At 48.2% G+C, this 26021-nt stretch overlaps 10 protein-coding genes across 10 annotated transcripts, besides 2 other annotated features; 5 read left to right on the top strand and 5 right to left on the bottom strand.

Moving 5' to 3' along the window:
- Window positions 1–540: 540 nt before the first annotated feature.
- On the top strand, window positions 541–1410 carry NFIA_051800 (trafficking protein particle complex subunit; the record flags this gene model as incomplete). Its single annotated transcript, XM_001257731.1, has 4 exons — window positions 541–770; window positions 916–1033; window positions 1129–1218; window positions 1279–1410. 4 exons carry the CDS (start codon window positions 541–543, stop codon window positions 1408–1410), a joined length of 570 nt encoding a protein of 189 aa, XP_001257732.1.
- Window positions 1411–1821: 411 nt separating this feature from the next.
- Window positions 1822–3268, bottom strand: NFIA_051790 (malate dehydrogenase; the record flags this gene model as incomplete). Its single annotated transcript, XM_001257730.1, has 8 exons — window positions 1822–1962; window positions 2027–2171; window positions 2224–2308; window positions 2366–2743; window positions 2814–2901; window positions 2970–3080; window positions 3158–3189; window positions 3256–3268. The coding sequence occupies 8 exons, from the start codon at window positions 3266–3268 to the stop codon at window positions 1822–1824; spliced, it is 993 nt and encodes a 330-aa protein (XP_001257731.1).
- Window positions 3269–4924: 1656 nt separating this feature from the next.
- Window positions 4925–5752, bottom strand: NFIA_051780 (60S ribosomal protein L28; the record flags this gene model as incomplete). Its single annotated transcript, XM_001257729.1, has 5 exons — window positions 4925–5102; window positions 5192–5316; window positions 5388–5411; window positions 5479–5573; window positions 5701–5752. The coding sequence occupies 5 exons, from the start codon at window positions 5750–5752 to the stop codon at window positions 4925–4927; spliced, it is 474 nt and encodes a 157-aa protein (XP_001257730.1).
- A 595-nt stretch (window positions 5753–6347) lies between these two features.
- NFIA_051770 (DUF2015 domain-containing protein) lies at window positions 6348–6781 on the top strand (the record flags this gene model as incomplete). The annotated part of the gene is made up of 2 exons (XM_001257728.1): window positions 6348–6402; window positions 6462–6781. 2 exons carry the CDS (start codon window positions 6348–6350, stop codon window positions 6779–6781), a joined length of 375 nt encoding a protein of 124 aa, XP_001257729.1.
- A 703-nt stretch (window positions 6782–7484) lies between these two features.
- Window positions 7485–8693, bottom strand: NFIA_051760 (U2 snRNP complex subunit HSH49; the record flags this gene model as incomplete). Its single annotated transcript, XM_001257727.1, has 3 exons — window positions 7485–8147; window positions 8218–8593; window positions 8674–8693. The coding sequence occupies 3 exons, from the start codon at window positions 8691–8693 to the stop codon at window positions 7485–7487; spliced, it is 1059 nt and encodes a 352-aa protein (XP_001257728.1).
- Window positions 8694–9032: 339 nt separating this feature from the next.
- Window positions 9033–9443, top strand: NFIA_051750 (mitochondrial import receptor subunit TOM7; the record flags this gene model as incomplete). The annotated part of the gene is made up of 5 exons (XM_001257726.1): window positions 9033–9059; window positions 9130–9176; window positions 9242–9270; window positions 9328–9364; window positions 9422–9443. 5 exons carry the CDS (start codon window positions 9033–9035, stop codon window positions 9441–9443), a joined length of 162 nt encoding a protein of 53 aa, XP_001257727.1.
- A 605-nt stretch (window positions 9444–10048) lies between these two features.
- Window positions 10049–11144, top strand: NFIA_051740 (putative mitochondrial folate carrier protein Flx1; the record flags this gene model as incomplete). Its single annotated transcript, XM_001257725.1, has 3 exons — window positions 10049–10166; window positions 10252–10494; window positions 10579–11144. The coding sequence occupies 3 exons, from the start codon at window positions 10049–10051 to the stop codon at window positions 11142–11144; spliced, it is 927 nt and encodes a 308-aa protein (XP_001257726.1).
- Window positions 11145–11542: 398 nt separating this feature from the next.
- Window positions 11543–11597: a microsatellite.
- A 56-nt stretch (window positions 11598–11653) lies between these two features.
- On the bottom strand, window positions 11654–13192 carry NFIA_051730 (putative C2H2 transcription factor (Azf1); the record flags this gene model as incomplete). Its single annotated transcript, XM_001257724.1, has 4 exons — window positions 11654–12007; window positions 12071–12244; window positions 12315–12368; window positions 12437–13192. 4 exons carry the CDS (start codon window positions 13190–13192, stop codon window positions 11654–11656), a joined length of 1338 nt encoding a protein of 445 aa, XP_001257725.1.
- A 1080-nt stretch (window positions 13193–14272) lies between these two features.
- Window positions 14273–14293: a microsatellite.
- Window positions 14294–20354: 6061 nt separating this feature from the next.
- rcoA (putative transcriptional repressor TupA/RocA) lies at window positions 20355–22788 on the bottom strand (the record flags this gene model as incomplete). Its single annotated transcript, XM_001257723.1, has 8 exons — window positions 20355–20379; window positions 20443–20518; window positions 20600–20732; window positions 20802–21269; window positions 21324–21862; window positions 21934–22256; window positions 22354–22435; window positions 22668–22788. The coding sequence occupies 8 exons, from the start codon at window positions 22786–22788 to the stop codon at window positions 20355–20357; spliced, it is 1767 nt and encodes a 588-aa protein (XP_001257724.1).
- A 1582-nt stretch (window positions 22789–24370) lies between these two features.
- NFIA_051710 (sterol desaturase family protein) lies at window positions 24371–25503 on the top strand (the record flags this gene model as incomplete). Its single annotated transcript, XM_001257722.1, has 2 exons — window positions 24371–24639; window positions 24714–25503. The coding sequence occupies 2 exons, from the start codon at window positions 24371–24373 to the stop codon at window positions 25501–25503; spliced, it is 1059 nt and encodes a 352-aa protein (XP_001257723.1).
- Window positions 25504–26021: the final 518 nt, after the last annotated feature.

Raw genomic sequence — 26021 nt, 5'->3', positions numbered from 1 at the left:
CGTTATTGCTGGGAATAGGCACGTTGGGCGAGTTTCGATGAGGAGGAGTAACATTAGACATGGTCCAATAAACCATGTTAGTTGGTGAGGTAACAACAGCTCACTACTATTAAATTTGGCTCATCTCCCACATGCATTAAACGCCCTCATGGCTCTGAACATGTTCATTGAAATGCAGATGCTACAGATGATCAATCTGGATGTAGATTGTGCCATTAGAGATTTATAGTAAGTTGAATTTGTCAGTGTAGTAGGAAAGTTGATAGTTCTTGAGTTATTTGAGAGTTGTTGTAATTACAGAAGTCATGCGGCAGAAGTTAGGGAGAAGTGTATGTGAAGGAGATCTGAAGTCCAAGCATTACCGTATCAAAAGGTCCAAATCACGTTGCGGAGTTCTGAGACCACCTCCGCAAATACTCATAATCACGGATATGGAAAACGAAGTTTATCTGAGCTGACGTTTAGCGTTATCCTACAATTTTCAGATTGGAAATAACGTATTGTATATCTCGCAGACAATTTCCACACGGACTCATCGAGATGTCGTTTGATGCATCTGTCTCATCTATCAATAGCTCTGATCCTCATGCTCGCTTCCTGAGTACCTCATGCCTAGACTTTCTTCTGATAGAGCTCGTTCCCATGGCCGAACGCTTAGCAAGGGAATTGGCACTCAATGACAAAGCTTCAGATGTTGACGAAATCAGGGAGTCGACATTCTTTCGACTAGAGTCTATAGGCTACCGAGTTGGTCAAGGACTTGCGGAACGGTAAGCCAGCGACACATTCTGTCTAGTACTTGAGGGAAGGAACATGTGTTCGGATGAACATAAGGCAGAGGCGATCTCCCTGAACGGGGCTTGACTGAACGCAAATGCAGCTGACATATCCCTCTCGCCTCTTCTCACCGGGCAGATTTTCTCGCGATCGCCCTCGTTTCACAGACAATCTCGATGTTATCAAGTTTTTGTGCAAGGATCTGTGGACCATTCTTTTCAGGAAACAAGTGGATAATTTGAAAACAAACCACAGGGTTAGTACACGGAAGCGACATTAGACCAAACTTATGCGCTTGAGTCTTCAGGGTCTTCAGGGATAGAAGCTGACAGTGATTATCCTATCTTTCAGGGTGTCTACGTCCTCACAGATAACTCGTTTCGACCATTTGCAAGAATGAGTACGGCTTCTCGAAGCGAGGCGACTGCTATGGCACAAGCGGTGGGCAAGACCCCATTTTCCTACCTTCATCGTCATTCTGACATTTGGACATGACCCCAGTTTCTCTGGTTTCCATGCGGCGTCATTCGAGGTGCTTTGTCGAACATGGGCATTGCCACCACTGTACAGGCTGAAACGTCTGAGCTTCCCGGGGCGACGTTCCAAATCAAAACGGTTCAGCCAAGGCCCTGAACGCTGGGGACGGTGAATTTGCCTAGAAGGCACCAGTATGAAATCACAACAAAGACCCCTCTTGTCTCTCGTCCCGGTGGCAGGCTCAATTATCTCCTTTACACTGCAACAGGGCTCACTTTAAAAGCAAAAAGAAAAAAGAAAAAAAGGATTTATTCGTTTCTGCATGCATGTCTCTAGGGCCCTGCATTTCAAGAACCTAAATGATCAACCCCACGGCGACCTCCATCAGTCTTCATCAATCTTATAATTTAAAGCCTATCTTTCCGGGATAGCTATGATTAGCGACGTCCTTTTCAATTCTGGTAAGCTCATCGGGGAGGGGAAGATGCCACCGACAAGCGCTCTTCAGGGAAGACAACGGTGCGGCTGGCCAATGGGGGTGAGCTTGTTTGACGGGGATAGGCGAGTTTACTTTGGTGGGGTATTCTTGACGAATTCGATGCCCTTTTCGATGTTGCCCTTAAGGCCCTTGGTGCAAGCCTCGAGGAGCTTCTTTTCCTGCTCGGTGACGCCCTGGAGAATGTTGATGGCTTTCTCCGCGCCATTACGCTTTTTTTGCATTTAGCATGTACTATATGAGAATGGTCTGTGCTGAAGACGTGGAAACACTTACTCCGAGTTCGACAAGGGTCGAGAAGAACTCAACACCAGTCTCGTTGGCGATTTCCTCACCACCAGTGACACCTCGCAAGTAAATGTAAGTGGGTTCGACAATGCCTGACTGGCCCTGCGAAGCCCTGATAACCTTTTCGGCAAATCTACCTCGAATTAGCAGGTAGGCGGATTCAAGCTCCGGAGAAAGTGGCAGACCTGAAGCCGGCATAAGCCATGGACAAAGTGGCGGAGCCGGCGCCATCTTTAGCCTTGACTACCTCATCTCCGCCGAACTGGACACCTACGGAGGAGTCAGTCGCCAGTTGCAAATAACTGTAGATATAGTGCAGACACTCACGGTTCACAAGAGCGTCATACTTGTCTGCAGGAATATCCAAGGCAGGGGAAGCCTTGCTAAAGAGGGGAACGATGGTCTCGCCAGAGTGCCCGCCAACAACAGGAATCTGAATCTTGGATGGGTCCTTCTGTCCGGAATATTCTTGAGTGAAGGTCTCTGCACGGACAACATCCAGAGTGGTGACTCCAAAGAGGCGCTTGGGGTCGAAGACACCCTGTTTCTTGAGCACCTCAGCGGCGATTGGGACGGTGGAGTTTACAGGATTCGAGATGATGAGTACAAAAGCCTTGGGGCAGTACTGTGCAATTCCCGTCACCAAGTCGCGGACGATACCAGCATTCACCTTGAAAAGATCGTCACGACTCATGCCAGGCTTGCCTGTTGGGAAGAATTTGAGTCAGAAGAGCATGAATTATTTTATTTATTTCTGGCGAATAGGAGTACTAACGAGGGATTCCAGCAGGAATGACGACAACATCAGTGTCAGTCAATGCATTCTTCAGACCATCGTCTTTGGGAAGGTAGCCGGATACTTTCTGCAAGTGCGAGTCAGGAACGAGGATTTAGTCACTCGAGTAGATGGGTTTAGGACGTTGTCACATACAGCGACAGAAGAGATGTGAGACAGATCCGCAGCGACGCCGGGGGTGTTGACGACATCGTACAGAGCGAGCTCATCAACCAGAGGGCATGCCTTCAACAGAAGAGATAGAGGCTACAGACGCGACGAGAATGAATATCAGTACGTAACTATATGATGAGCTGTGACCAATAAAGTCAGAGGGTACATACCTGGCCAATGCCACCAGAGGCTCCGAGAACAGCTATAGGAATTAATTAGTAGGATAACTCGTTCGGTGGTCTCTAAAGGAAGCCGATCAGATGCTTACCCGCCTTGACCATGATGAGAGATTAGAGCTTTATGCTTGGTAGCTGTCAATTAAGAACAAGAAAGCAACGTATCTGTATCGCGTGTGAGTAAGACGGACTGACAGAATCAGACCAACGCAGGATTGGGGAAATGTTGATGGAAGAAGAACGACGACCGGTCGAAGGGGAAAGAAAGCACTTGAGGTAGAGCGGGGGTGGAGCAGGAGGATAGAAGGAGCTACGGAGGGGCATGCAGGCTGTAGGGAGGGGTAACGGTAAACCAAACGGGAACAAACAACGCGCATATTCGGGGTTGGGAAGGGGATGAACGGGGAAGGCACAAACAAACAGCGCGAATTGTGGAAAAAAGAGCTATCTATAGGCTCATAGATTGCACTGGACGTACAGTTCTTGAGGAATTGATGATAATTTGTCCAAATTCTTTAAGTGATGGAGATCTAGAAGGCGAGACAAGAGCCACAACTTCTCTGTACAGTCATAATAAGAATGGCAATTATCTAGTTCTTATAGATACAGGACCGCGGCGACGGCCAGGTACGTAAGCCAGGTATGATGCCCATCAATACTGTCTTGGGTAGGTAAGGAAATAATGTATGTATGTCCAACCGTTATCCTGTCCTTATTAAGACTAAATTATTATAAATTACTATGATTATAGCTCTGTTGCTCTCATACAGACCTGCGTTGCGGAGGGGTAGACGGACAACGGAGATCACATGTGGGGAGTGTATTTAGGAGAGCTCCCACAGTTCTAGTCTGATGTTTGCGTATCTAGGTACACAGTAATCATTGATCTTACCGGAAACTTCCTAAAGACACCTAAGGTAATTACCCAAGGAAGATCAACCACTGACTTAACTGATCCATCGGTATTAAACGCTACCTATACTCTCCTTATGGTAGGTCTATATAGATGAATGATCCTGGGAAATCCTTTTCGTATCGTCTATCAGTTCTACCCTGCTGAGACTGTTTACCTAGTCTATAGAGCACCGGAAGTACATACCTATCTCCTACATCCAGTTCACAGCGGACCTATATCCATGTCCCCGACGATACTGTCATGATACAGGCCGAAAAACTTTCTCATGTGTCTTGGTCCATAAATGTACGTCAGAGTCCACTTGATCCTATCCGAAGCGCCCCAAATTCCGGCAATTTTCGTGTTTCACGACATGTATCACCGAGGAACATACCGAATTTGTGAGTTGATTCCATCTATCCATCATGAACTCGGAAAAAGGCGGGTGTTGAGTGTTACATGCGGCAAAAGCTGAAAGCTCCAAGCTCTATCCCAACAGGTTCTAGAATACGTTTCGGCCCGACAATCGGCTGCAATCGTTCAAAATCCGGAACATGTGCCAACTGCAAGTAATGACGATGCCGTACGAAATCTATCAGTAGAGAACTACGCGAGCTAAATTACGAAGTTTTTGTCCTATGGCCCGGCAAACGTAATCTAGACTCAACCATTCTGCACGGCATTTGATTCTCGCGTTCATTTTTATGGTGCTGAGATTGCTGATGGCCTTGGAAGGACAATACCCAATAACGATATTGCTAAATTACAGGGACGCTTTCGCCCTTGACCAGCACGGCTCTATTTCAGTCGACGCGCCCGTTCCTTGACCTCTTGTCTTCGGCGTTTTTGTTGCTCTGAATTTGTATTTACTCCGACTTCTGTTCCGCAGCCTTTCTGGCCTGAGCGCCTCTGAGCTTCTTGGGGGCAGCGTCCTTCTTGGGCTTCTGGGAGCGACGGATGGCGCTCACACGAGCAACGGCGTCTTCACGGAGGTCGGCGCGGTAGCCGTTCTTGGCGGTCTTGCTTGCTACAGCCTTGTAGATCCTGTGCCATAGAACAATGCCCCTTATTAGCAAACCGGCCTGATACAATGCCACCCGGTAAATCGGTGAGATATAGGTTGTTCTGCTTACTTGCGGGTGGCAGCGTTAGGGCCCCAGCTGACGCTGACCAGGTTCTTCGCGGGCTGCTGAGGGTTGCCAGGCTTCTTGGTGATGACAACAACACCGCCGTTCTCAGTAGCCTGCACACCGACCGCCTGTTCATAAGAGCTTAGATACAGTTCCTCTTTATTATCGAAAGTCTGCAAGTTGATAATGTATGAAGTACCTTGGTGTTGGCATAGCCAGCATACTATACAGAGTATTTAAGTCAGCGTTTCTAGTGCAATTGAAATCCTAATCATTCTTCAGGATCGTACCTTGAAAGACTGCTTGTTTTGCAGGTTCAGGGGATCGCGGGAGAACTGGGAGCCACCACCGGTCCTCCGCTTGACCAGAAAAGCATTCTGGCTGCCTGTTCAGAGCATATGAATCAGCAAAAATTAAGGAGATTAACGGACAGTATTGGCGGAGCGAAAGACAGAAAACCCCGTTACTCTGGAGTAAAAAGGTTAGGTAACGGCAAAAAGAGATAAACGTACGAGTGATCTGCCAGACAAGGTCGCTGGAAACGTTTGTTCTTTCGGCGGCCATTGTGAAATGTCTCTTTCAAGCTGATTGAATGGGAACAGATCGAACTCGACGCGAGGCTGGTATACTTTAATTGCCTGGGATCGTTATTGTGTGCGCTCGTGCCAAGAACAGAATCCAACAATCTCGCTAAGGCGACCGTTTTCGGCATAGTCTGACCTTCAAGGTTAAGTCATTCAGGAAGAGCCCCCAAAGAAGTGCGCCGCCTCCCTTCTCCCCACACCGGCCAGGCTGCTTCCAATCATATCTTGGTGCCGATGAGCTACCTTATCCGTACCTTACGTGCTAGCCAAGGTACTCCGAACCTGCCTTTCTCAGCTTGATATTGATCCGGCTTCAACATTGTTGGGCATGATATTTTGAGTGCCAACTATATTTCACCGTCTTCCTGTGCAGATGCTTACTTTGTAGCTGGTTGTGGCAGTATCCTGCCCAGCCAGCCCTGAATGAATCCTTGAGGAGTTGCCACACATCACGAATCCCATCTGCCTTGCCGCCAGTATTCCGGTACACCCGCAGTAGGAAGTCATATTAACTGACATAGCAACATCAATATTTACTCGCCGAAGTCCGTGTAATTGCATATACGCGCGTCAATATGGCATACTATACTCTTTATTTCCTCACCTTTGCAGTCGTGATTTGCGGGACCGGTATGTCTGATCCACAAACTGTAGACCCTGGTTGTAACCAATCTGACGCCCGTTGGCAGCGCTCTATCTCACCCGGTCCCGGTGGTTGCCCTTAATCCCAGTCCCGGATCATATCTATGCTCGCCTTCCCTCCAGCTTTGCGGGGGACCTGGAGGCGGGCCTCTCCTCATCACAGTTCGATATATCGTCCAACATCGCAGATGGCGACACAAGAGCTGGCTTAGACAACAAAGCAAAACGCGAGGTGCAGAAGATCATGAAGACGCAGAATGTTAACTTCGATGAAGCTCGACGCATCTACACAGAACGACGGTTTGCTACCCACAATATCGGTCCTGACGGTCGGCCAAGGGACCCGAAGTTCGTGTCATTCTCTTAACCACTGCTCCTGCTCCGATTTCTAATTCCCTATCGCTGTTCCTGTCGCCTATCGTTTGCACCGCCATTTGGAATCTGCCCTTCCGAAGCAGCAGTTGCTCTTCTTCGCTGACCCAGCTTTCATTTACCCTTCTCTCATTTCCTTATGCTCATCATGTCCCTGTTCTGAAGTCCTACCACGCAGGAGGAAACAGCTATGAATGAATTATTTGATGCAACCGAATGTCACGTCTTCTATCGTAATCAAAATATGCTGGCCATCTTCGTAGGTTGTCTGTATAGCTAGATGCCAATATCGCATCAGAGTATGAGCAGTTCACTTGCCACGTCTCATATGAACCAAGTACAAACGCAATATATGCCCGCCGGTGAACGATACCACTTTGGGTAATAACATGCTGCCTCACGGCAAGACTGATGGAAGGAATATATAACCCTGATCAATCATGTAATTTCGCCCCCAAACTTCTACCTCATTATCAATGGATTAGTTAGCTCAATAGTGCTCGTAGAGAACAAAAACAGATGTGCCATGTAGTGGCGTGCTTTGATACACAAGATAGGGAATAACCTGAACTACATGCTCTCGTCGACTCGTAACGCAGCGAAACTGGGGAAAAGACCATTGTCGTCAAAAGTGATGCATGAGAGACATATTTCTGCATCAATGCACGTTTAGAGTGCGAATACAAGCGATCCAAAGCTCAGCGGCCGCCACCATAACCAGGTTGCTGGAAGCCCGGTGGTAATGGTGGAGGGTTAGGGGTTCCTGATGGGGGACCGAAACCCGGTGGCGCGAACCCCGGCGGCGGTGCTGCTTGCTGTGGGAAGGGTGGCTGTTGACCAGCAGTATTGAAACCAGAGGGGAGAAATGTCTGGGGGCCACCGTAACCGGCTTGCGAGGGCGGAGGTCTTGCCGGCAAACCGGGAGGTGGGTTTGCCAAGGGAGCGGTAGGAGGGAGTTGTCGATTAGGTTGCGGCGGAGGTACGTTCTGAAAGCCCAAGTTAGGCGGCGGTACGCCTCTTCCCGTCGCTAATTCCGGAGGAGCGGCGCTCAACGCTTGTGTGCCGTCTCCATTAGCCATCCCAGCGGCTGCCATAGGAGTTCCTGGGCTGGAAAATTGCGGAGGAAGCGGCTGCGTTGGCGGACGGACATTATGCTTGCGAGCCTGCGCAGCCAGCATTCGTTCTGCCTGATCACCATGCCTTTCGCCTTTGCCGTCTTTTTTATAGGCGTACTGCACGGAAACTTGTTTGTTCATTAGATATTGCCCGTTCATGTTGGCGATAGCAGCATCCGAGGACTCGAAGTCGGCAAATGATACGAATCCATAGCCCTTGGAAAGGTTGTTATCATCGCGTGCAACCTACAGTTTGTTAGCTCGTTGCAGAAGAGGCGAAATTCCTTTATTAGGCAGGCAATTATTGTCGCCTTACCTTTGGAATATTGACGAGCGTTCCGAAGCGACTGAACGTATCATAGAGGACCTGCTCCGTGACCAAAGGATCAAGGTTTCCAACGAAGAGCTCTGCTCCGATTTCCACGGCTTTTTGTTTATCGGCAGATGCCTTGTTGACTCGTATAGGTTTCCCATAAAGGCGAATCCCGTTCATTATTCGCGAAGCATATTCAGCATCCTCCTCGCTTATAAATTCCACAAAGCCGTAACCCTGGTGTGACTGCGTCACTCGATCTTTGGGAAGGTGAACATTAACGATGCGCCCAGCCTGCAGCATCAGCTCCCATACCAGGCTATCAGTAACCCGTTCATCGAGATTACCAATGTAAACGGTGGCCTCCTTATCTTGCTCCCTAGAAAGTTAAGAACCTCCTGGTCAATCTTTTGGTTTGCGTTGTAGCGTTGTGTCATAAGGAAAAAGGCGGTTACTCACCAATGCCTCGCGCCGGACATGTTGCCGACTCTCAATTTAAGGTAGCTGACTGTGGTCTTGAAATCAAATTCTCGTTGGAGGATAGGGAAAGATACAGGACACTCTGGACAAAAAAGATGTGTGTCAGACGTGTCAGTGGTTGTAAGTTTGGATGTGGTTTGCAAGAACGGGTATCTTGCGGACTTTGGGGGTAGCTTTTTTTGCCTCGAAAATTCCCCGAAAACTCTTGAGCTTCACCTGCTCATCTCTAACTCCGCCCAAGCACTCCGCATTCCATAACCTCCTGCGCTGACTCTACTCTCCTTTCCTGGCTCCAAGGTCCGGGTATTGATATAATTATTTCCCGTTCATCCACCGAAATGGTTCAGTTTTCCGAGGAGACTAAGGTTGGATCTTCCGTCAATGGAAATGTTCTTAGTCTATATTCCCCTGCTAACCAGACATTTTGATCTCTAGGAGCGAATCTCCAAGGTCATTGACGTTTCGAGAGTCGCTATCCACTAGTAATACCCCCTTTCGGTGAGGGTTTCTCATTCTGGTTACAGTATTGACGGTTCTTTTTACGCAGTGGCTATCTGCCTCTGATCATCTATCTGGGTATGCAACTCGCCCCTCAGATCTTAATCATATCAGAAATCTCACGATGAGAAACAGGCTACACATACAGCGAACCCAGACCCTCTCTTTTCAAGTATTACCTCAGCGAAATCTTACTCCTTCGATTCCAGACAGCTGATCCTCCCGACAGGTTGTTTTCGCCCCTCGCTTAAAGAAAACGATGACGGGAACTGGGGATTATGAAAACTGGTTTTCAGATTTGAGTGCATGCTCATTGTCATCCTCGGCACCTGTTTCTCTCCCGGACATAAAGGCTATGAGGAGGTAATGGAGATTCACGAGCCCTCTTTCCTACTTCATGTCGATGTCTTGGAGATGACATTGACACTCATGTATTTCTAAAGTTGTTTCATGTTTGCGAACTGTTTTAATAGACTGATGAAGTTGTTTTCCTCGAGAAATGCTATGCCGTCCTAACGTTCATTCTGGCAAACTAATAACTCGCGGCAAATGGGCTCATCCTCGCAGGAATGGTGTTCAGTTATCAAGAAAGATTCGTATGTGTATAAAGCTTTGTCGAACCGGACAGCCCTTCGCCTCTCGTGTAGAATATAATTCATTGGCCATCGCCTCAACTTGAACAATTGCGTGGAGTTGGACCGCCTCGCCGGATTGCTGCGCTTATTGCCGAGGAGCAAAAAAGCAAGACCCGCAAGTATGCGCAAACAACTCTCATGCACGCTGTTTCGAAGATTGGCTCTCCCGAAAGTCCGTTCACGCGCTCCCAAAAGATTCCGAAGAATCACACACAATTTTCATGACTATTAAGGATGGCCTGTCGTCATCCTTTGTGGAGACCATAGCAGGATTTACAGCGGGAATAATCTCTACGCTCTGCCTCCATCCGCTAGATTTGTTAAAGACAAGGCTACAGGGTACGTGACTCGACGCGTATACTACTTCCCGAGTAGGTCAGAGGACATGTTCATGGAGCTTACGCATGCGCAAACTGAGACTTAGTTGACCGATCCTCGCCTTCTCAACTTGGTGGATCGCTCCGTGTCATCCGTGAAATCTCACGCCGAGAGGGCGGTATCACCGCATTCTACCGAGGGTTAACACCCAACATCATCGGGAATTCCACCAGCTGGGCGCTGTACTTTCTTTGCTATGGGAAGACGAAAGATCTGATGCGGAGGCTCCGCCGCTCCCGAGTGCCAGAGCTCACCTCGGCTGACTACTTTGTTGCATCCGGACTGGCAGGTATGATCTTTGCGCCCATCTGCGTTTCATTGGACTTCAATGCTCACGAAATCACATCTACTAATTGCACTGTATTTGCTTTAGGACTTGCCGCATCGGTTTTGACGAATCCTATATGGGTGATCAAAACCCGCATGTTATCCACCGGTTCCAACACCCCCGGAGCCTATGCGTCTTTCACCACCGGTGTAGCACAGATCTATCGCTCAGAGGGTATCCCTGGCTTCTACAGGGGCCTTTTGCCCGCTTTATTCGGAGTCAGTCATGGTGCTCTTCAGTTCATGGCGTATGAGAAGTTGAAAGCTTATCGTACAAGGATGAGTTCGGCTTCGCATACCAGTGGCGATAGCATAGGTTTAGGGGTAACACCGGCACGACAATTGGGGAATTTCGATTTCTTTCTCACCTCAAGCCTTTCAAAGATCTTCGCAGGCTGTGTCACCTATCCATACCAAGTGCTGAGATCTCGTCTGCAGACATACGACGCTCACCTTGTGTATCGTGGTGTTCGTGATGCAATGGCGCAGATTTGGGCTCAAGAAGGGTTTGCTGGTTTCTACAAGGGCTTGGGCCCGAACCTCCTCCGCGTGCTACCAAGCACATGGGTAACCTTTCTGGTGTATGAGAATACCAAGTCTTGCCTAGCTTAACATCACGACAGCAGAGGCCGCTATTCAGTTGCCGAAGGACATATCATTAGCACATAGTCATGAGAGCGAAAATTCCGTATTGGGGACTATCGTCCACCCCAAGCATGATGCTTCAATTCTTGTCAGCCAATCAGAACAATTAGTAGATCGAGCCACATGTGAGCCTATATACTGAAACATGTCTGTTGATGTTGGTTTCTGTACAGGACTGACCCTTTCCGTCGTGCAGCCGAGCACTGTCCTCAATGATGCTATCCCTCAATAAACCCCGTAACACACTATCACCCGCGAACTCCAGAAAACATATGAGCCTGAAAGCAAATGAGGGTAAGAAGTACATCAATTAACTGGACAAAAGAAGCGCAAGTCCAAGACAGACAAAACTTGGTATCTCGAAAAAAAAAAAAGAAAAAGAAAAGAAAAAGAAAAGAAAAAGAGTAATAGAAAAAGAAAGAAATCCCAAAGGCAGAGAAAATGAACATGAAGCTGAATGACTGAAATAACACCGTTCAATGACCTCTTCTATCGGTGTAATAGATTTCGGGGTCCTCTTCTTCTCCGCTGGAGCTGCCAGTATAGGCAGACGAGGCTTCACGACTGTCGCGTGACGCCTTGATGTCCTCATCACTTTCGAAAGACTGCATTCGCGTGCATGAGGCAGAACTGTCACTGGACTTGGACGTGGGGGAGATCCTCCGATCCTTGCCACGACCCTTGATGCCTTTGTTGCTGTTTTTATATAGGGTGGCAAAGTACTCCCAAAGCTGGCGATCCTGAGGGTTCATGAGTTGCGCCTCGGACATTTGAGAAAACTTCAGAGTCAACGTCCTTAGCGTAGCGGCGTGGAACTTGTTTTGGTGCGACTGTCCAATCCATTAGCTCAGAGTCTCTGGGACCAGAGCCACGTGTTTCATGAGACAATATACCTTGAGGTTACCCAGCTGAGTGAACTGTTTCCCACAGTCATCGAGTAGACAAGTGAAGGGCTTAGCATGTTGGTGAGTGATCTTGTGGGCACGAACATTGCCTCTTTGGGCGAATCGCTTCTGGCAGATATCACAGGAAAAGGGCTTTTCGCCCGTATGGCGTCGTTGATGTGTCTAGTTATGGCCATTATATGTCAGGATGCGATTCCTTCATCATCGGTAGAGGGTTCTCTCGGTGCGTTACCTTGAGATTGCCCAATTGGGAGAAACGCTGTCCGCAAGAAGGCTCTTTGCATACCTTACGGCGAAATGCAATGTCAGAATTCGAGGTTCCGAGAATGTGGGTTTATTGTTGGGTGCACTTACGAAGGGCTTATCCCCAGTGTGGGCCCTCATGTGGATATCCAAATGAGTCTTCTGGGCAAAGCTCTTCCCACAGTTGGAAAGTCGACATATGTACTTTCGTTTCTTTCCCGGCCGGGAAGCGAGCTCCTCAACCGCCATGTTGCATCGCGGAGTTGACGAGGCCATGGCATAGGAGGTCTGAGAGAAGCCATTCTCACCGCTGTGTGTCAACTGTTGGAGAGGTGGTAACGACTGTAGAGCCGACTGTTGAGGGACAGCTTTTGCTTGAATAGCTTTCATAAGGATGTCTACCTCCGTTGAGAACTCAATCTCAGTCGAGCCGGGGCCCTTCTCCTGGGTAGCCCCAGTGGCCGGCGGTTGAGCCGCTGCAATAGGTTGCGATGATACGCTCTGTTCCGACTTTGCCAATGGCTTTCCCACAATGCGACTGATGGCGTTCTTCGCTGGGCGGATGTCGGGAATTTGTTGAACGGTTGGCGGTTCAGATGAGAGACGTACTGGCTGCAAATTGAGCGATGGATGACCCGTAAGATAGAAGTGTTGGTAGCCCGGGAGTTGATGGGGGTGCTGGTTTATCGTATGACTGAAACCATACGGCGTGGAAGACGATTGGTGATAGGGCAAAGGAAAAGAGGTAGCCGGGTTATTGTAATAAGAGAAGTTTGACCCAAGGCCCGCGTGCAGTAACCGACGAGGAGCCATTGAACCCATTGCATGGCCGGTGAACTCGTATGAAACTGGTTCTGCTGTTTCCATTGTGTCGCGAACAAGGTGAGATTACGTTGGATGTCGTGGAATCCCCAACCCTCTCGATTTCAATATCTATCTCTCTCGGTTTCTCTTGACAGAAGGACGGCGAGGATCTAAGAATCCCATAGAGGTCTCCTTGACGGTCCCTATCATGTGAGGAAGCACAGTTGGGCTCTCGAAGGCTTTTGAGGTTCAAATTGCTGTGCCAGGTGTTCGGTCACTTTCGATCCCCCAATGCCAGCTTCCGAAAAGCAAAGAGGTTCCAGTAATACTTCGGGGTGGATGAGGTAGGTCAGAGACGCAGAAGATCTTACGAATGAGCCTCTGAAGGCAAGCAAGACAATGTCATAGGTGGATGGCCAAAGTACCCACAAGTGTACTGGTGCACTGGCAATACCAGGCCTTTCCTGGGTATTGAGAATAGGAAGACTGAACAAAGGCAAATCAATATACGACAATGGGAACAATGGGAAATTGAAAGAAGATATGGGGTAATCGAATAAGAAGGAGATCGAGGTGATCAGCGAAAGTCCAGTTTAAGAGTCTTTTTTGCTTATCCAACTCAGTGTGAGATCTCTTTTATACTGGCCAGTGAATAGCGACCAGTGAGTACACTCGTTTTTCCGCCCCCCATCTTGGGGGTGCGTGTGGTGGTGATCTAGAACTAGATATACCTACATGATCCTCATAATTGAATCGTTCTTCCCTGTGTCCCAGAATAGTGGAAGCAGCGGGGGTGGGCAGTGACAGGGATCTGGCTTGCTAATTTAGTTAGCTGAAGGCTTATAGACTACGATCAAAAGAGAGACTAGACGAAGCATTAGGGAGACTAACCTCAGGATGACACTTACCTACTTAGAGTACAGTAGTGTGTATGTTTGTATGAGTGAACCTGCATATATGAAAATTACCAAATTAGGTAGAGAGGAAGGTGGAAAAAAAAAAAAAAATTACATAAATAAATATACCGGGAGTAAAAGAAAATGGAAATGAAAGCAAGGATTGGGCAGAAAAACAATAAGCTTGAAGAGAGTACCGTGGGAATTGAAAAGGAATTCCCAATCAAAAACCATGTATATTTTCTATAAAAAAAAAAAAAAAAAAAAATAAGGAATATAGAGTCAAGAAGATAGTGGTAATACTTTACAGCCCGCAGAATGGTACCTTAGTAATAATTATTATCATAATTTGTTTATTATTATTTATTTGATCATAATGGACATGAGAGGTAGTCTGCTATACAATTGCGCCCCGCGCTCAGCATCTAGTGGCTTAGGCATGATGTGCCAATTCCCAAGGTTAAGTTGATAATGATGAAGATTGCCCTAGTCAAGTACTAAAAAGCTGCCAATTAGATGACATGATTGCCACGGGCTATTCCACCGGTTGCAAATTGCCAACACAGGAATGAGTAAGGTACACCCAGTTGGCCCCAGAGCTGGAATGACAATCAGGGAGTATGAGTACCTAACAATGATAAGATTATCTATAGCCAAGTACTTTGCAGTTAAAGATGTCACCCTTTCAGTCATGTTCTTAGAAATTAGGCACATAGCTGAAGCAGCTGGTTAGAGTTACCACGGTATTCCCTCGTTCTTGACTGGGGCGAATGGTAATAAAATGCTTATTGTAATTAGGTGATCTAGATCTTTCCGCTTTCCTTAGCTGCTCGTCACCACCTCACCGGTATCTAGTCTTGATGTGACACTTTTTAGTCGCCGCCGGAAGTCAATAAATAGTTGATGATGGCCTTGAGGACCACTGTTTTTGAGCCCTGTTGCCCAATCGCGGAACTCAGGTTGAAATTCCGATCGGGGGCTTCATGGCAAATCACTGTACCATTGTGTCACGCTGTCATAGCTCATGCATTGACCTGATGGTATGGCTAGCCCTTTCCAGATATCACGAATCCGAACCTTTATTCCAGCGAACTCCGATCTCCCCTAATGATATATTTTTACAAGACATTCTGGGTCGATGTGTCTGAAGGCACTCTACTTTCTAATGGTAGGTGAGGTATGCACTGCTTCGAAATGATTTACGAGTTTATAGTACCTTATGAATTCGCCAAGTACTTGACTCTTGACTGATTTTAATTTCGGAATGAATGGCCTTTTGTTAGAAGGCAAGGCAACCGGGCATTTGTCACAATTTCCGCGATTACGCACTTACCTTATGCCACGAACTGTAAGTAAAAATTGTGGGTATGTATCATCTGACCCGCCAGAGTGGACCGGCTCAATTGCCTGGCATTTGAAACGCCAAACGGAATGGATTCTTCCTACTGTATTCTTCATAATTCGATAATTCGAGCCTCCAGTGATCCAGTGAGGCTGGCTGGATGCCATTATTATCGGTCCCCCAATAAGGATAATACTCGTATTCCAATAGGTGTGGTATGGGGAAGTACAGGGATACCCTCGTCACCCACGCAGGTAGGCACCTGAACACTTGGAATATTCGTTAATCTATTCAAAGACACTGGCTGGCATGATGCTGAATTAACTACGTACTGATCTTCAGCCGTCACCTGGATGTCGATCCTGAAACGGTGGCTCATGCCTGCATCAATTAGACTAACCCAGTAGGTCCAATATCCATCTGAGTTTACCCATGGAGGCAGGGTAGGTAGGTATACCTAGGTACTTCTTCGTTCCACTCCATATCTTCAGTTCCCTGTACCTCTATTTGAAGCAATGTGTAGTTGGCCGTCAGCTCACTTTGTTGCAACTCGCCATCTGATTCCGAGATCTTCCTTTTGTTCGATCCAAAGCGTCTGATGGACAAGGATTCTTAACTTCATTCGGGCCAAGGTCACTAGCTGAAGTTTGTGATTCAGGCGGCAGCTTCGGATTGAAAAGCCAGCTTCTTAGTGGTTGCGGCTGCAGACTTGCTGCAGGGCGGCCGGAACTTCCGTGGGGTGAAGCTGAAAGCTAAATAAGTCAAGGTTCAGGAGTGTATGGAGTAATGGACAAGATTGTCAGTTGGATATAATTATTCTATCCCTTTTCCGACTCCAGCACAAACGGACTCTCGATCTCCCGTCATGGCACACTGTGGTAGGTGTTATCTGTTGACCAAAACATTGATTGCATTTCAATCCTATCTAATAATCAATTTTAGTGTGTTGTGGCCCAGACAGCACTTAAGTCGATTGTTGCCCTAGAATAATAACGAGGATAAAATCGAACAACAGGGTCCCGCGGCAGAGTGCTAGAGCTACTGAACGGACCGCTCGCAGGCGATCAATAGTGCTCAGATGCTTCTGATTTGCTAGAAACCCTCCACTATTTTCTCCTTGGCCAGATGACAGGAACTCTCTACCAGTACTAGTAGCATCCATCTACTCCGTATCTAGTCTAACTTGCAAGGTTTGGCCCACAGGTTACTGTGGTACAGACGGAGTACTAGTTTAGTCTCCTGTGTGGGCCGTGGAGCAGACCGTGTACTACTAGACTAAGTACAATTGGTTCTTGGTAGCCTCACCGGACTCCAAAGTCCAGATTTAGCCTCATGTCCTCTGATGCATTAGTTTTCAATAGCCGCGACTGCCGACAAATGTCCATTCAATAATTTATCTGTCTTGTTTCGCGCCCCCTTTTCTGGTCTTTTGTATTTTGGACGCCAGGAATCCCTCAAGGTCTGAACTGACTGCACCTGTTGCTGAAAACTCAAGTGACATCGTCTCAGTCATTCAGCCCATGCAGATCTGTGCACAGGATTTACGTAAGACTAAGCATTTAACTATGGATAGCTATAGAGAGGTATAATTTGATCGAAATTCAGGGTCCCAAGAGACCTGCATACTTTTCCTTACTCCAACTCCGGTACGTCTACTCGGATTGCTGAAATATGGATCTACAAAGGGAAAGGATGAAGATAGATCTCATGGACAAATGATATGATTGCAATCACCAGCAATCAATATGCTACCAAGTTGATACAGTCCAGAAGCAAGGGCCAAAATGCTGGCAGCATAGAGTACACTCAGTACTAGCGCAGTACGATCTCCAGTAGACCTATCACTCTTCATCGTACTGTATAGATGAGGTACTTATATGATGTCCATGAAGCGTCATAGGTCTTTGTATTCGGTGCCGAGACAGGAGAAGCCACCTGCAGCTCAAAATAGTTACGACGCGCATTTCAGCCCCTTTTCCTCCCTTCCGTCGTGTAACATATGTCATTTTCCTGTCTGTCAGCACAGGACAGATTGACTAGATTCTTAGTTAACCATGAGCATGAAGGGTGCTGAGTCATCACTGTGTCGGCCAGTCACATTGAGGAGTCATGAGGAATCAAGTTTTGTGGACTGTCACTCTCAAGGCCCGAGATCTTCTTGCAATAAGCCCGACATGATTGATATTGTACATTCTCGTGCGTTGGATAGAGACAAGGCTTCTCGGCCTGTGAGAGAAGAGAAATGGACAAAGAAAAAGCAAGCAAGTTACCATGTAAATAGACTTAACTATTCCGTCGTTCCCCGTTCTCCCGTCTTCTTCAGATACTCTCGTTGCGGGCCGGGCCTTCTTCAACTCGGGACGGCGGAGAGTCGTCCACCCACAGCTAGCGTTCCTTAGATGATTGCCAAAACCTTTCGCTCTCCACGGAGTACGGCACAGTCCAACCCAGACCTAAGAGACTGCTCGCGACCGTGAAGTTGGGGTCCCTCCTCTCGTGAGTGATCCGCATAAATCGTCGAGGTTGCCCCATACTGGGAATACCTGCTAGAAGCGTTCGGTATCATCGGCGAAGGAAGTCCGATTTCCAAGGTTTCATGAAGGTCTTTTTTTGGGGTCCATCGGCCTATTGGAGTGGCAATAGTCTGACTACCTCGTATTTTCTAATGTTGTGTGACTGTGAAGCCTACGGTAGCGCTCGAGGTGTCCTGAAACAAGTTCATTGGATCTGTCTATCCCAAGCTAAGATCCGAACCGAGCATACCTGCCAAGGACATAGCCATTTTCCTCAATACAAATAGGAACAGTTGAGCAGTTGCTGATCCGACACACCACCTGTCGATCTTGACCTGATCTAGTATACTATGAGGTGGCAAACGTCATGTTTCAAAGAGAGCCCCAATTTATTATACCTACTATTGAATATATAGGTAGAGAGACAGGAGAAGCTCGCATCGTCGATCGATACGGTACTCCGTATACGCTGATGACAGCGATGAGATAGTTAAAGACAGTCTGTGCATTCATAATAGACAAACTTTACGGAGTTCCCAACTTCAGCTCTGGGGCCGTGTTCGAAATGCTGATCTTTCCCCTTCACCGTCATATACAAAGTACGAGGAGCAAGGCTGTATTGCACCAGCTGGGACTTGATACTTTCATCCTTCTTAGTTTAAGGCTACTTATCAGCTAAGTCCCTAAGTAGATCCCCAGCCATCCACTATCTCAATTCACCAATGGTGTTCTTCCATAGCCGAGAATCATCACTTTCATCGCTCGATCAGCCATTTCACCGGAACGTCCACTCGGTTTCCAACTACGTAGTTCCCATTCCAACCCCTCTGAATCTGATAGGTCAAGTATTATGTTAGTGATTTACCAATTATCAATGGATAGCCTCAATGCACAGAGACATCCTACAAAGGTACCAAGCTAGCAATAAGTCATAACCCTATTTGTACCTTACGGATCATGGTTGAACAGACCCAGCCTGTGAGATAATTCCAGCTAGCCGCCAATGGCAGCGGAAATTCAGCGACTGGCAACTTTATCCGATTCATTTATGCGCGGCTAGTATCAATATTGTTGAGTTATAGTTCTGCGGTCCTACCCAGTATTTCTGGGAAATAACCAGTTTGATAGGCGGTGGTGAATGTGATAATGTAATTCAGTTGACTTGTACTCGCATGGACTCCGCGGATATCTTCACATCTCGTGGTGAGGAAGCAGTCCCTCGTGATCAACAGGGCCTTTCCACTGCAAATCAATTGACAGTTCGGGGCCGGCCTTGCACAATCAATCAACCCGTTCTCTGGCAGGGATAGATCGTTGTAGGATCTCATGCTGACTACATAACTATAGAAGACCCAATCCACTACACCACTGGCGTGGGAGTCAGATGTCAGGGACTCCGTCAGCAACGATGATATGTTATTATATTCCCGCAGTCCCTTCATCTCGTGACCCTGCCTCATGCAGAACTGACCTTTGCCGTCACTCGCAATATGCCAATACTCGTCGTACCCAGATAGTGGTGCTCGATTGTCCCCCTGGACGTGGGAAGCCATTCGTTCCGATTAATTCCTGTCAGCAAACCCCTTCTCTTGAGTCTCAGCCGCGACGGGATAATCACTCAATGGACCACGAATCAACTATGCATATCGAAAGGTAGTTCTGTACTTGGGACAGGACCAGAACCAGAAAACGGCACCCGGTCTGTATCATGTTCCTACGGTACTGATAGATCCGGGGATACCACTGTCATCGACCCGGTTGATATGTGTTTAGGGTTCTATCTTCCATGAGTCAGATATCCCGTAGCAGGCGATATGTGAAATCCTGTCGTCCAACCTGGGATCATGTGGCTGATCCGAGCTGATATCAAGGTCTCGGTCTGTTTCTGGTGCCTCAGCATCGTATCCATCTCAAGGGCCCTTGACCATGTACCAAGCAAGGAATGTCCGTAACAGACATTGTCTATGACTGGACAAAACGATGTAATCTTCCCATTAACCCTAGAACCCTGTCGAGCTGCCAGGAGGCAAACGGCTTCACAGATCAAATCATCGTGAAGCCACTGACTTCCGGGTACCTGGCACGTACGTCAGCTTCAGTGCATACGTATACGCTCATCCCGAATAATGCTCGGCACTGTAGCGCCCAGTCCAGAACAACCAGCACCTCAGTTTTCACATCCGCGAAGGAGCACATCCATGGCAAGCCGAAGTAGAAGATTCTCGTGTCAGTCAAAAAATATCAGTTTAGTTGCTATCCGTACATGCAGAGTTTTGTCATTTTTAAAACATGTAATTCAACAAGTAACGTCACCGAGGAAACGAAAATCTGAAGTTGCGATGTGACGGGGACGGACCCTTCCAAAGGTCGAACGCATAAACAAACCCAGGCCATGTTCAAAGAGGCTACGACATTGTGGATTAAACAAACAAAAGAAGTCACATTTGCGCCGAAGCTTCCCATCATCAAGCCCATTACCGTCCGGTATAAGTGGAGTATCTGCCAGAGACCCCACCGTGTTAGTTTCAATATCAGCGATAAGAATTGAACGTCAGAACATACCTCCAGATTCTCGCCCGCATGTCGCCACTGCCAGTGGCGAACAAATTGCCTGTAGGGCTGGGGGCAACCGAGATGACTGTAAAACACAGTTAGACCCTGGAAAATTGACGGGATCGACCAGAGAGAATGGCAAGACAAATAAGGAAGAAGTGCTGACCGGAATTCTTGTGTCCTTGGAGCATCATCTGTGCATTTCCAGTGATGGGGTCCCAGAATTGAACACCCCGGTCCTTGGAACCGCTCATGACCCAGTGTCCATCGGGGGTGAGACACACGCTCAGGACAAAGTCCTATCCAGCAAAATTAGCATCGATCGAGTATACTTCTTCCTAAGGCAAGCAGCGTCATGTTGGATATACCTTGTGGCCCTCAAATGTGCGCACACATTTACCACCCTTCACGGCATTTGTGTAGCCGGCCCGGGGGACGCTTAGCTCCCAGAGCTTGATCGTCTTGTCAAGACTGCCGCTGACCAGATCCCGACCATTGGGAGCAAAGGCGACTGAGTAAACGCTATCCTTATGCCCGTCAGGGCTCTCCAAACGCTCCACGAGATATCCAGTGGTGGTGTCCCAAACACGGACACTCTTATCCAAGGAGCCGGCCGCAACGTAGTGGCCGTCGGGAGACATGGCTACAGTGGTGACGCCGTCCTCGATGCTGAGAGTGTAGACGAGTTTACCGTCGAGGATATCCCAGAGACGCACGGTCTTGTCTCCGCTGCCGGAAGCAATGTATCGACCATTGCCAGCGAAGTCGAGCGAGTAAATATCTTGCTCGTGTCCGGTGAAGATATGCTTAATGGTACGCGCCGCAATGTCCCACACCTAGATGCATTTGTATTAGCCCAACGGTCTTCCATAGGGGAACACTCAACATACCCTGATTTGCTTGTCTTCGGCTCCGGTGGCAAGGTACTTGCCGTCGGGACTGAAGCAGACGCTGCGAATATACAGGTCCCCATCCTTGTCTACACTTTCGTCTTGCAGGGTAGCGACGATCTGGCCGGTGGTCACGTCGAAGATCTGAGCGGAGCGGTTGCAGCCCGTGGCGAGGTATTTGCCGTCGCGACTGAAACGGACGCAGCAGACAACGCTGTCATGGACCAGGTGATGGACGAGATCCACATCAAGCACTCGCTGAACTTCAGGGTTGAAGATCGCATACCAATCGGCCCCCTCGCGCTTCTGCGAAGCGGGCAAGTCGTCGGGGTTCCAGTTAGCCAGCATGTTCCCGGGACGTTCGCCGCGAGACGTCACAAGGGCCTGGCTAGGAGGAGTGGGACGGGCAATTTGAGGGGACACGCGCGGGTCGGGATACGCTAGCTGGTGAGTCTGTTGAGGAGTTGCAGGCCCAGGCGGGGCGCGAGGCCTCTTTCCGGGGCCAGGAGAAGCGGTCGGAGGCGGTGCGGGTCCATAGCCTGAATAGAAAACGAAAAACATCGCACGGTCAGACGCCAGAGAACCATAAGTAAATACAGTCAGAACATACCGTTCACAGCAGCACCAGGCTGATATCCTCCAAAGGAGCTCTGCGGCGGTTGAGGCGCTGATTGCTGAGCCGCGGGAGCAGGCTGTTGAAGGGTATGCTGGGGAGGCTGCTGATCCTGGGGAGGGGGAGGGGCAAGACCGGGACCACTACCTCCTTGGTTGGTCATGATTCCACCGAACAAATTGCTGGGGCCATGGCCCAGGGCTGGGGGAGGCGCCTGAGACGGGCCAGCGTGCTGCGCAGGGCCAGCAATATGGGATGAGACGGGCTGAACGCCGCGCGATTCGAGCTCGTGGCGCAGGACTCGAATTTCTGCTTCGTAGCTATTTTATTGAAAAGCGAGATTATGTTAGCAGCCAAGCCAACTATGCGTTTCCTTCTTCCATTCTCCCTCAAAGGTTGGGGATTGGAGGTACGAACTCTTGCTTCATCTTGATCTGTGCCTGCTCCAGCTGATAGACCTTCTGTCGAATCATCTCCATCTCCTGAAGCTGACCGGTTACTGCAGGAGATAGTTAGCGCGGTTCGAGGATAACTTTTGTAAGTGATGACAAGACTTGTGCGGCACTGTAGTCCAGTCCACATGTGAATCGGACCAAGGTTGAACGACAAACGGTATGCTTCCTCTCCCCCGATGTCTTGAGAGAACAGATGGACAAACGGCGATATGGTCGCACATGGGAATGGGAGCGTCGACATGACCTAAGAGATATGAAAAAAGGTAAAGAACATACATTGGTGCTCGAACTCTCCGGTGCTTCTAGACTGATTCTCGAACTCCTGGCGCAGCTGGTCCAGCAACTCTGTAAGACGGGAGTTGGGAGCGGGAACCATCCCACGATGTGTGTTGTACATTTTGCGCGTCAAAATTTGATATCAATTGCTTCGACAAAATCAAGATCGGAGTGCGATATAGTCCAGTTGCAAGGATGACTGTAACAGCAACGTGCCGCGACCGAACGATGCTGACGATTGAAGGAAGAGGGGGGGTTTCGGGTTGAGATTGGATGACACCTCTCAAGGTACTGCAGATAGAAACGCAAGTCAAACCTGTCGCATCACAGCGCGACAGGGACAAGCCGCTGCAATGATGCAGGAGAAGGAAAAGCGGGTGGGAAGGGTGAGGATAATCTGTGGATGGGGTGTAAGTGTGTGTAAAGACGAGTTAACGGAATGAGTAGGAGGATGAGGAGGCTAACAGAGTTGAGTAGGAGGAGGTAAGGTCGGTAAGGTAGGCGGATAGGTTGTCGAGCTGGGACTTTGGGGCTCCCAGGACTCAGCAGCCAGTGGGCCAGTAGTAGTATCTTAGTAAGCGTGCACTGACACCCGGACACATAAGTTATACTGTATTATATAAGGTAGGTAGCATAAGGTAAAGAAGAAAACAGCCAGCGGGGGCAGGCGGCTAACGTTTGCCGCCAAGCCTCCAGAAGCGAAATCGCGCGCATTGGCTGGTATTGGATCATTACCTAAATCGGTATAGTATTTTAACTAACCCTTTTAGGTAAAGTTTGTACTTGACTTGCTAATTATGGATTAGTACTGGGGTAAAAGAAACGTGAGATGTGAGAACCGTTTGCAGACAATCAAGGTGAAGCAGTCAAGACGCAGACTCAAGGCAAGACTATTTTTTGTGCATAGTATTCATATCTTAGTCATGCTTTTTTGATCCATCAAGTATTATCCTTTCAGGGTTTAAGCTGTGGCAACTGTATCTGGCAGATAGATCAAGATTCCGTATCAATCCAATCTGATCCTTCTACACATCGTACTATACCTCAGCTCCTTTGTCAACAATTATTCTGAGGTTACTTGGGTACAGACTTAGGTACAGTGTAAGGATTTTTGATACCTGATGGGATGGCGCCTATACGCCTATACTTTGTCACTGTATTCAAACAAAATGAGGTTCGTTACCTTACCACTCAATGCTCCTCTTTACCCTAAACACCATCAGTGTGGACAGAGTAGGCACGTAGATCCCCCCTCCCAATCTTCCCAGACCGCGTCGGTATTTCCATCAAGTGATCATTGTCTTCATCTGCAAGTCATTGGTGAACTCATCGAGGCAACCTACACCTCGGAGTAGATACCATCTCCAGATACTACTTGCTCCACGAGCCGAATCCACTGGACGGATCGGCTGTGCCTGTTCCGCCCTGGTGTGATAACTACCTACACTACTGCAGGTTCGATTTTCCGTGGTTCTCCTGATTAGAAGTCTCCAAACATTATTATTATTATTTTTATTAAACCCTCCTCCTCCACCTCATCTTCTACCTCTCCTCCCTCCACCGATGCTTTATCTTTCTTCTTGTCTCTAAATTCATACCGTTTTCATTCTATTGAAATTGACCCTCCGCTTACTGACTGGGCTGTGCTCAACCCCTGCCAAGTTTCTTCTCTGGCGCAAAAATAGTTCGCATTTCCCGGCACCATGGATATCGTTCTTGAGATCTGGGATACCTTCATCGGGGACCGCGTATATTCGGCTCTGCTTCCCGTATCACTTTCCTCGACGGTCTCATTACCAGGCTTGACCAATGCTGCGAATAGCTCTTTATCCTTGTTTGGTGCCTCCAAGCCGTTTGTGTACGAACCCGCCACTCAACTGTTCCATCTGGAGCCGTCCAAGTACGCCTACCTGAGCGCATGGCCCAGAAACAACATCTACCGCCAGTTCCTGAGTTTCTTTCTGATTGTTTGGTATGCAAAATCATCTTTGACCCCATCCTGTCCAAAAGATGGTTAACTAATGACTCGATTTTCTTTCAAAATAGGATCTTCGGCATTATCGTTTACTTTATTTCCGCAACCCTCTCTTACATCTTCATCTGGGACAAGACGACAGTCAAGCATCCAAAGTTCCTCAAAAATCAGATTACCATGGAGATTGCGCAGACCATGCGATCGATGCCCATCATGTCTCTCCTGACCGCTCCTTTCTTGGTCGCCGAGGTTAGGGGATACGCCAAGTTGTACGACTCCTTCGACGAAGAGCCGTTCCCGTACTATAGCATTCTACAGTTCCCTCTGTTTATCGCCTTCACCGATTTCTGCATCTACTGGATTCACCGCGGCTTGCACCACCCACTGATCTACAAGTCCCTCCACAAACCCCATCATAAGTGGATCATGCCCAGTCCCTTCGCGTCGCATGCCTTCCACCCCTTGGATGGTTGGTCGCAGAGTGTTCCTTACCATGTTTTCCCATTCATCTTTCCCCTACAGAAGCTGGCCTATGTTTTTCTCTTCGGCTTCATTAACCTATGGACGGTAATGATTCACGACGGAGAATATGTTGCCAACAGCCCAATCATCAACGGGGCTGCTTGCCACACGATGCACCACCTCTACTTCAACTACAATTATGGACAATTCACGACACTGTGGGACCGCCTCGGTGGCAGCTACCGGAAGCCCAACGAGGAACTCTTCCGGCGCGAGACGAAGATGGACGAAGCCGAGTGGAAGAGACAGACCAAGGAAATGGAGACAATTCTCAAAACAGTGGAAGGCGAAGACGACCGCAAGTATCTGTCTCACGAAGAGACTAAAAAGGATCTTTGATCGATTTCGTCGCGCCATGAAGTACGCCAATGTCCTCCAGTTATGACAGACTGCGTCGGCGGAGAATACGTCCGAATCGTACTCCGTTGCGAATAGATCGACTGGTCATGGAGGTGGAAACAGACAAAAAAAATACAAAAAACCCGTTCGAAATGAAAAAGAGAAGGGCCTGACTTAACTCCTTTGAACCCTTGGACAGGTTGGTCCCCAACCTTGATGTGAATAATGACTGTCATGTGCTTTCACATTTTCCCTTTCTTGGCCACTGACCATACCCTAATCACCTTTGTACAACACTGGTCATTCCCTGTTTTCCTCTATGGTCATTCTTATTGTATCATTTTAATCATTTGGTGGCTTGGTTCATCCATGGAGGTCCGGAATCTTCTCTTCCCTGCTTGACCTTTGGCAGGACCTCTGCAAGTTTGCTGTATATAATATATCAATTGTTAGAAATACATACCAACATTACATTAATGAACCTACTGAATACTCAGAAGGTGCCCTTGAAGCGAAAT

This window comes from Aspergillus fischeri, genomic scaffold (genome assembly GCF_000149645.3).
Source record: "Aspergillus fischeri NRRL 181 1099437636266 genomic scaffold, whole genome shotgun sequence".
NCBI lineage: Eukaryota > Fungi > Ascomycota > Eurotiomycetes > Eurotiales > Aspergillaceae > Aspergillus > Aspergillus fischeri.
The sequence above is the reverse complement of the archived record's forward strand: the minus strand, read 5'-3'. Positions and strand labels throughout refer to the sequence as shown.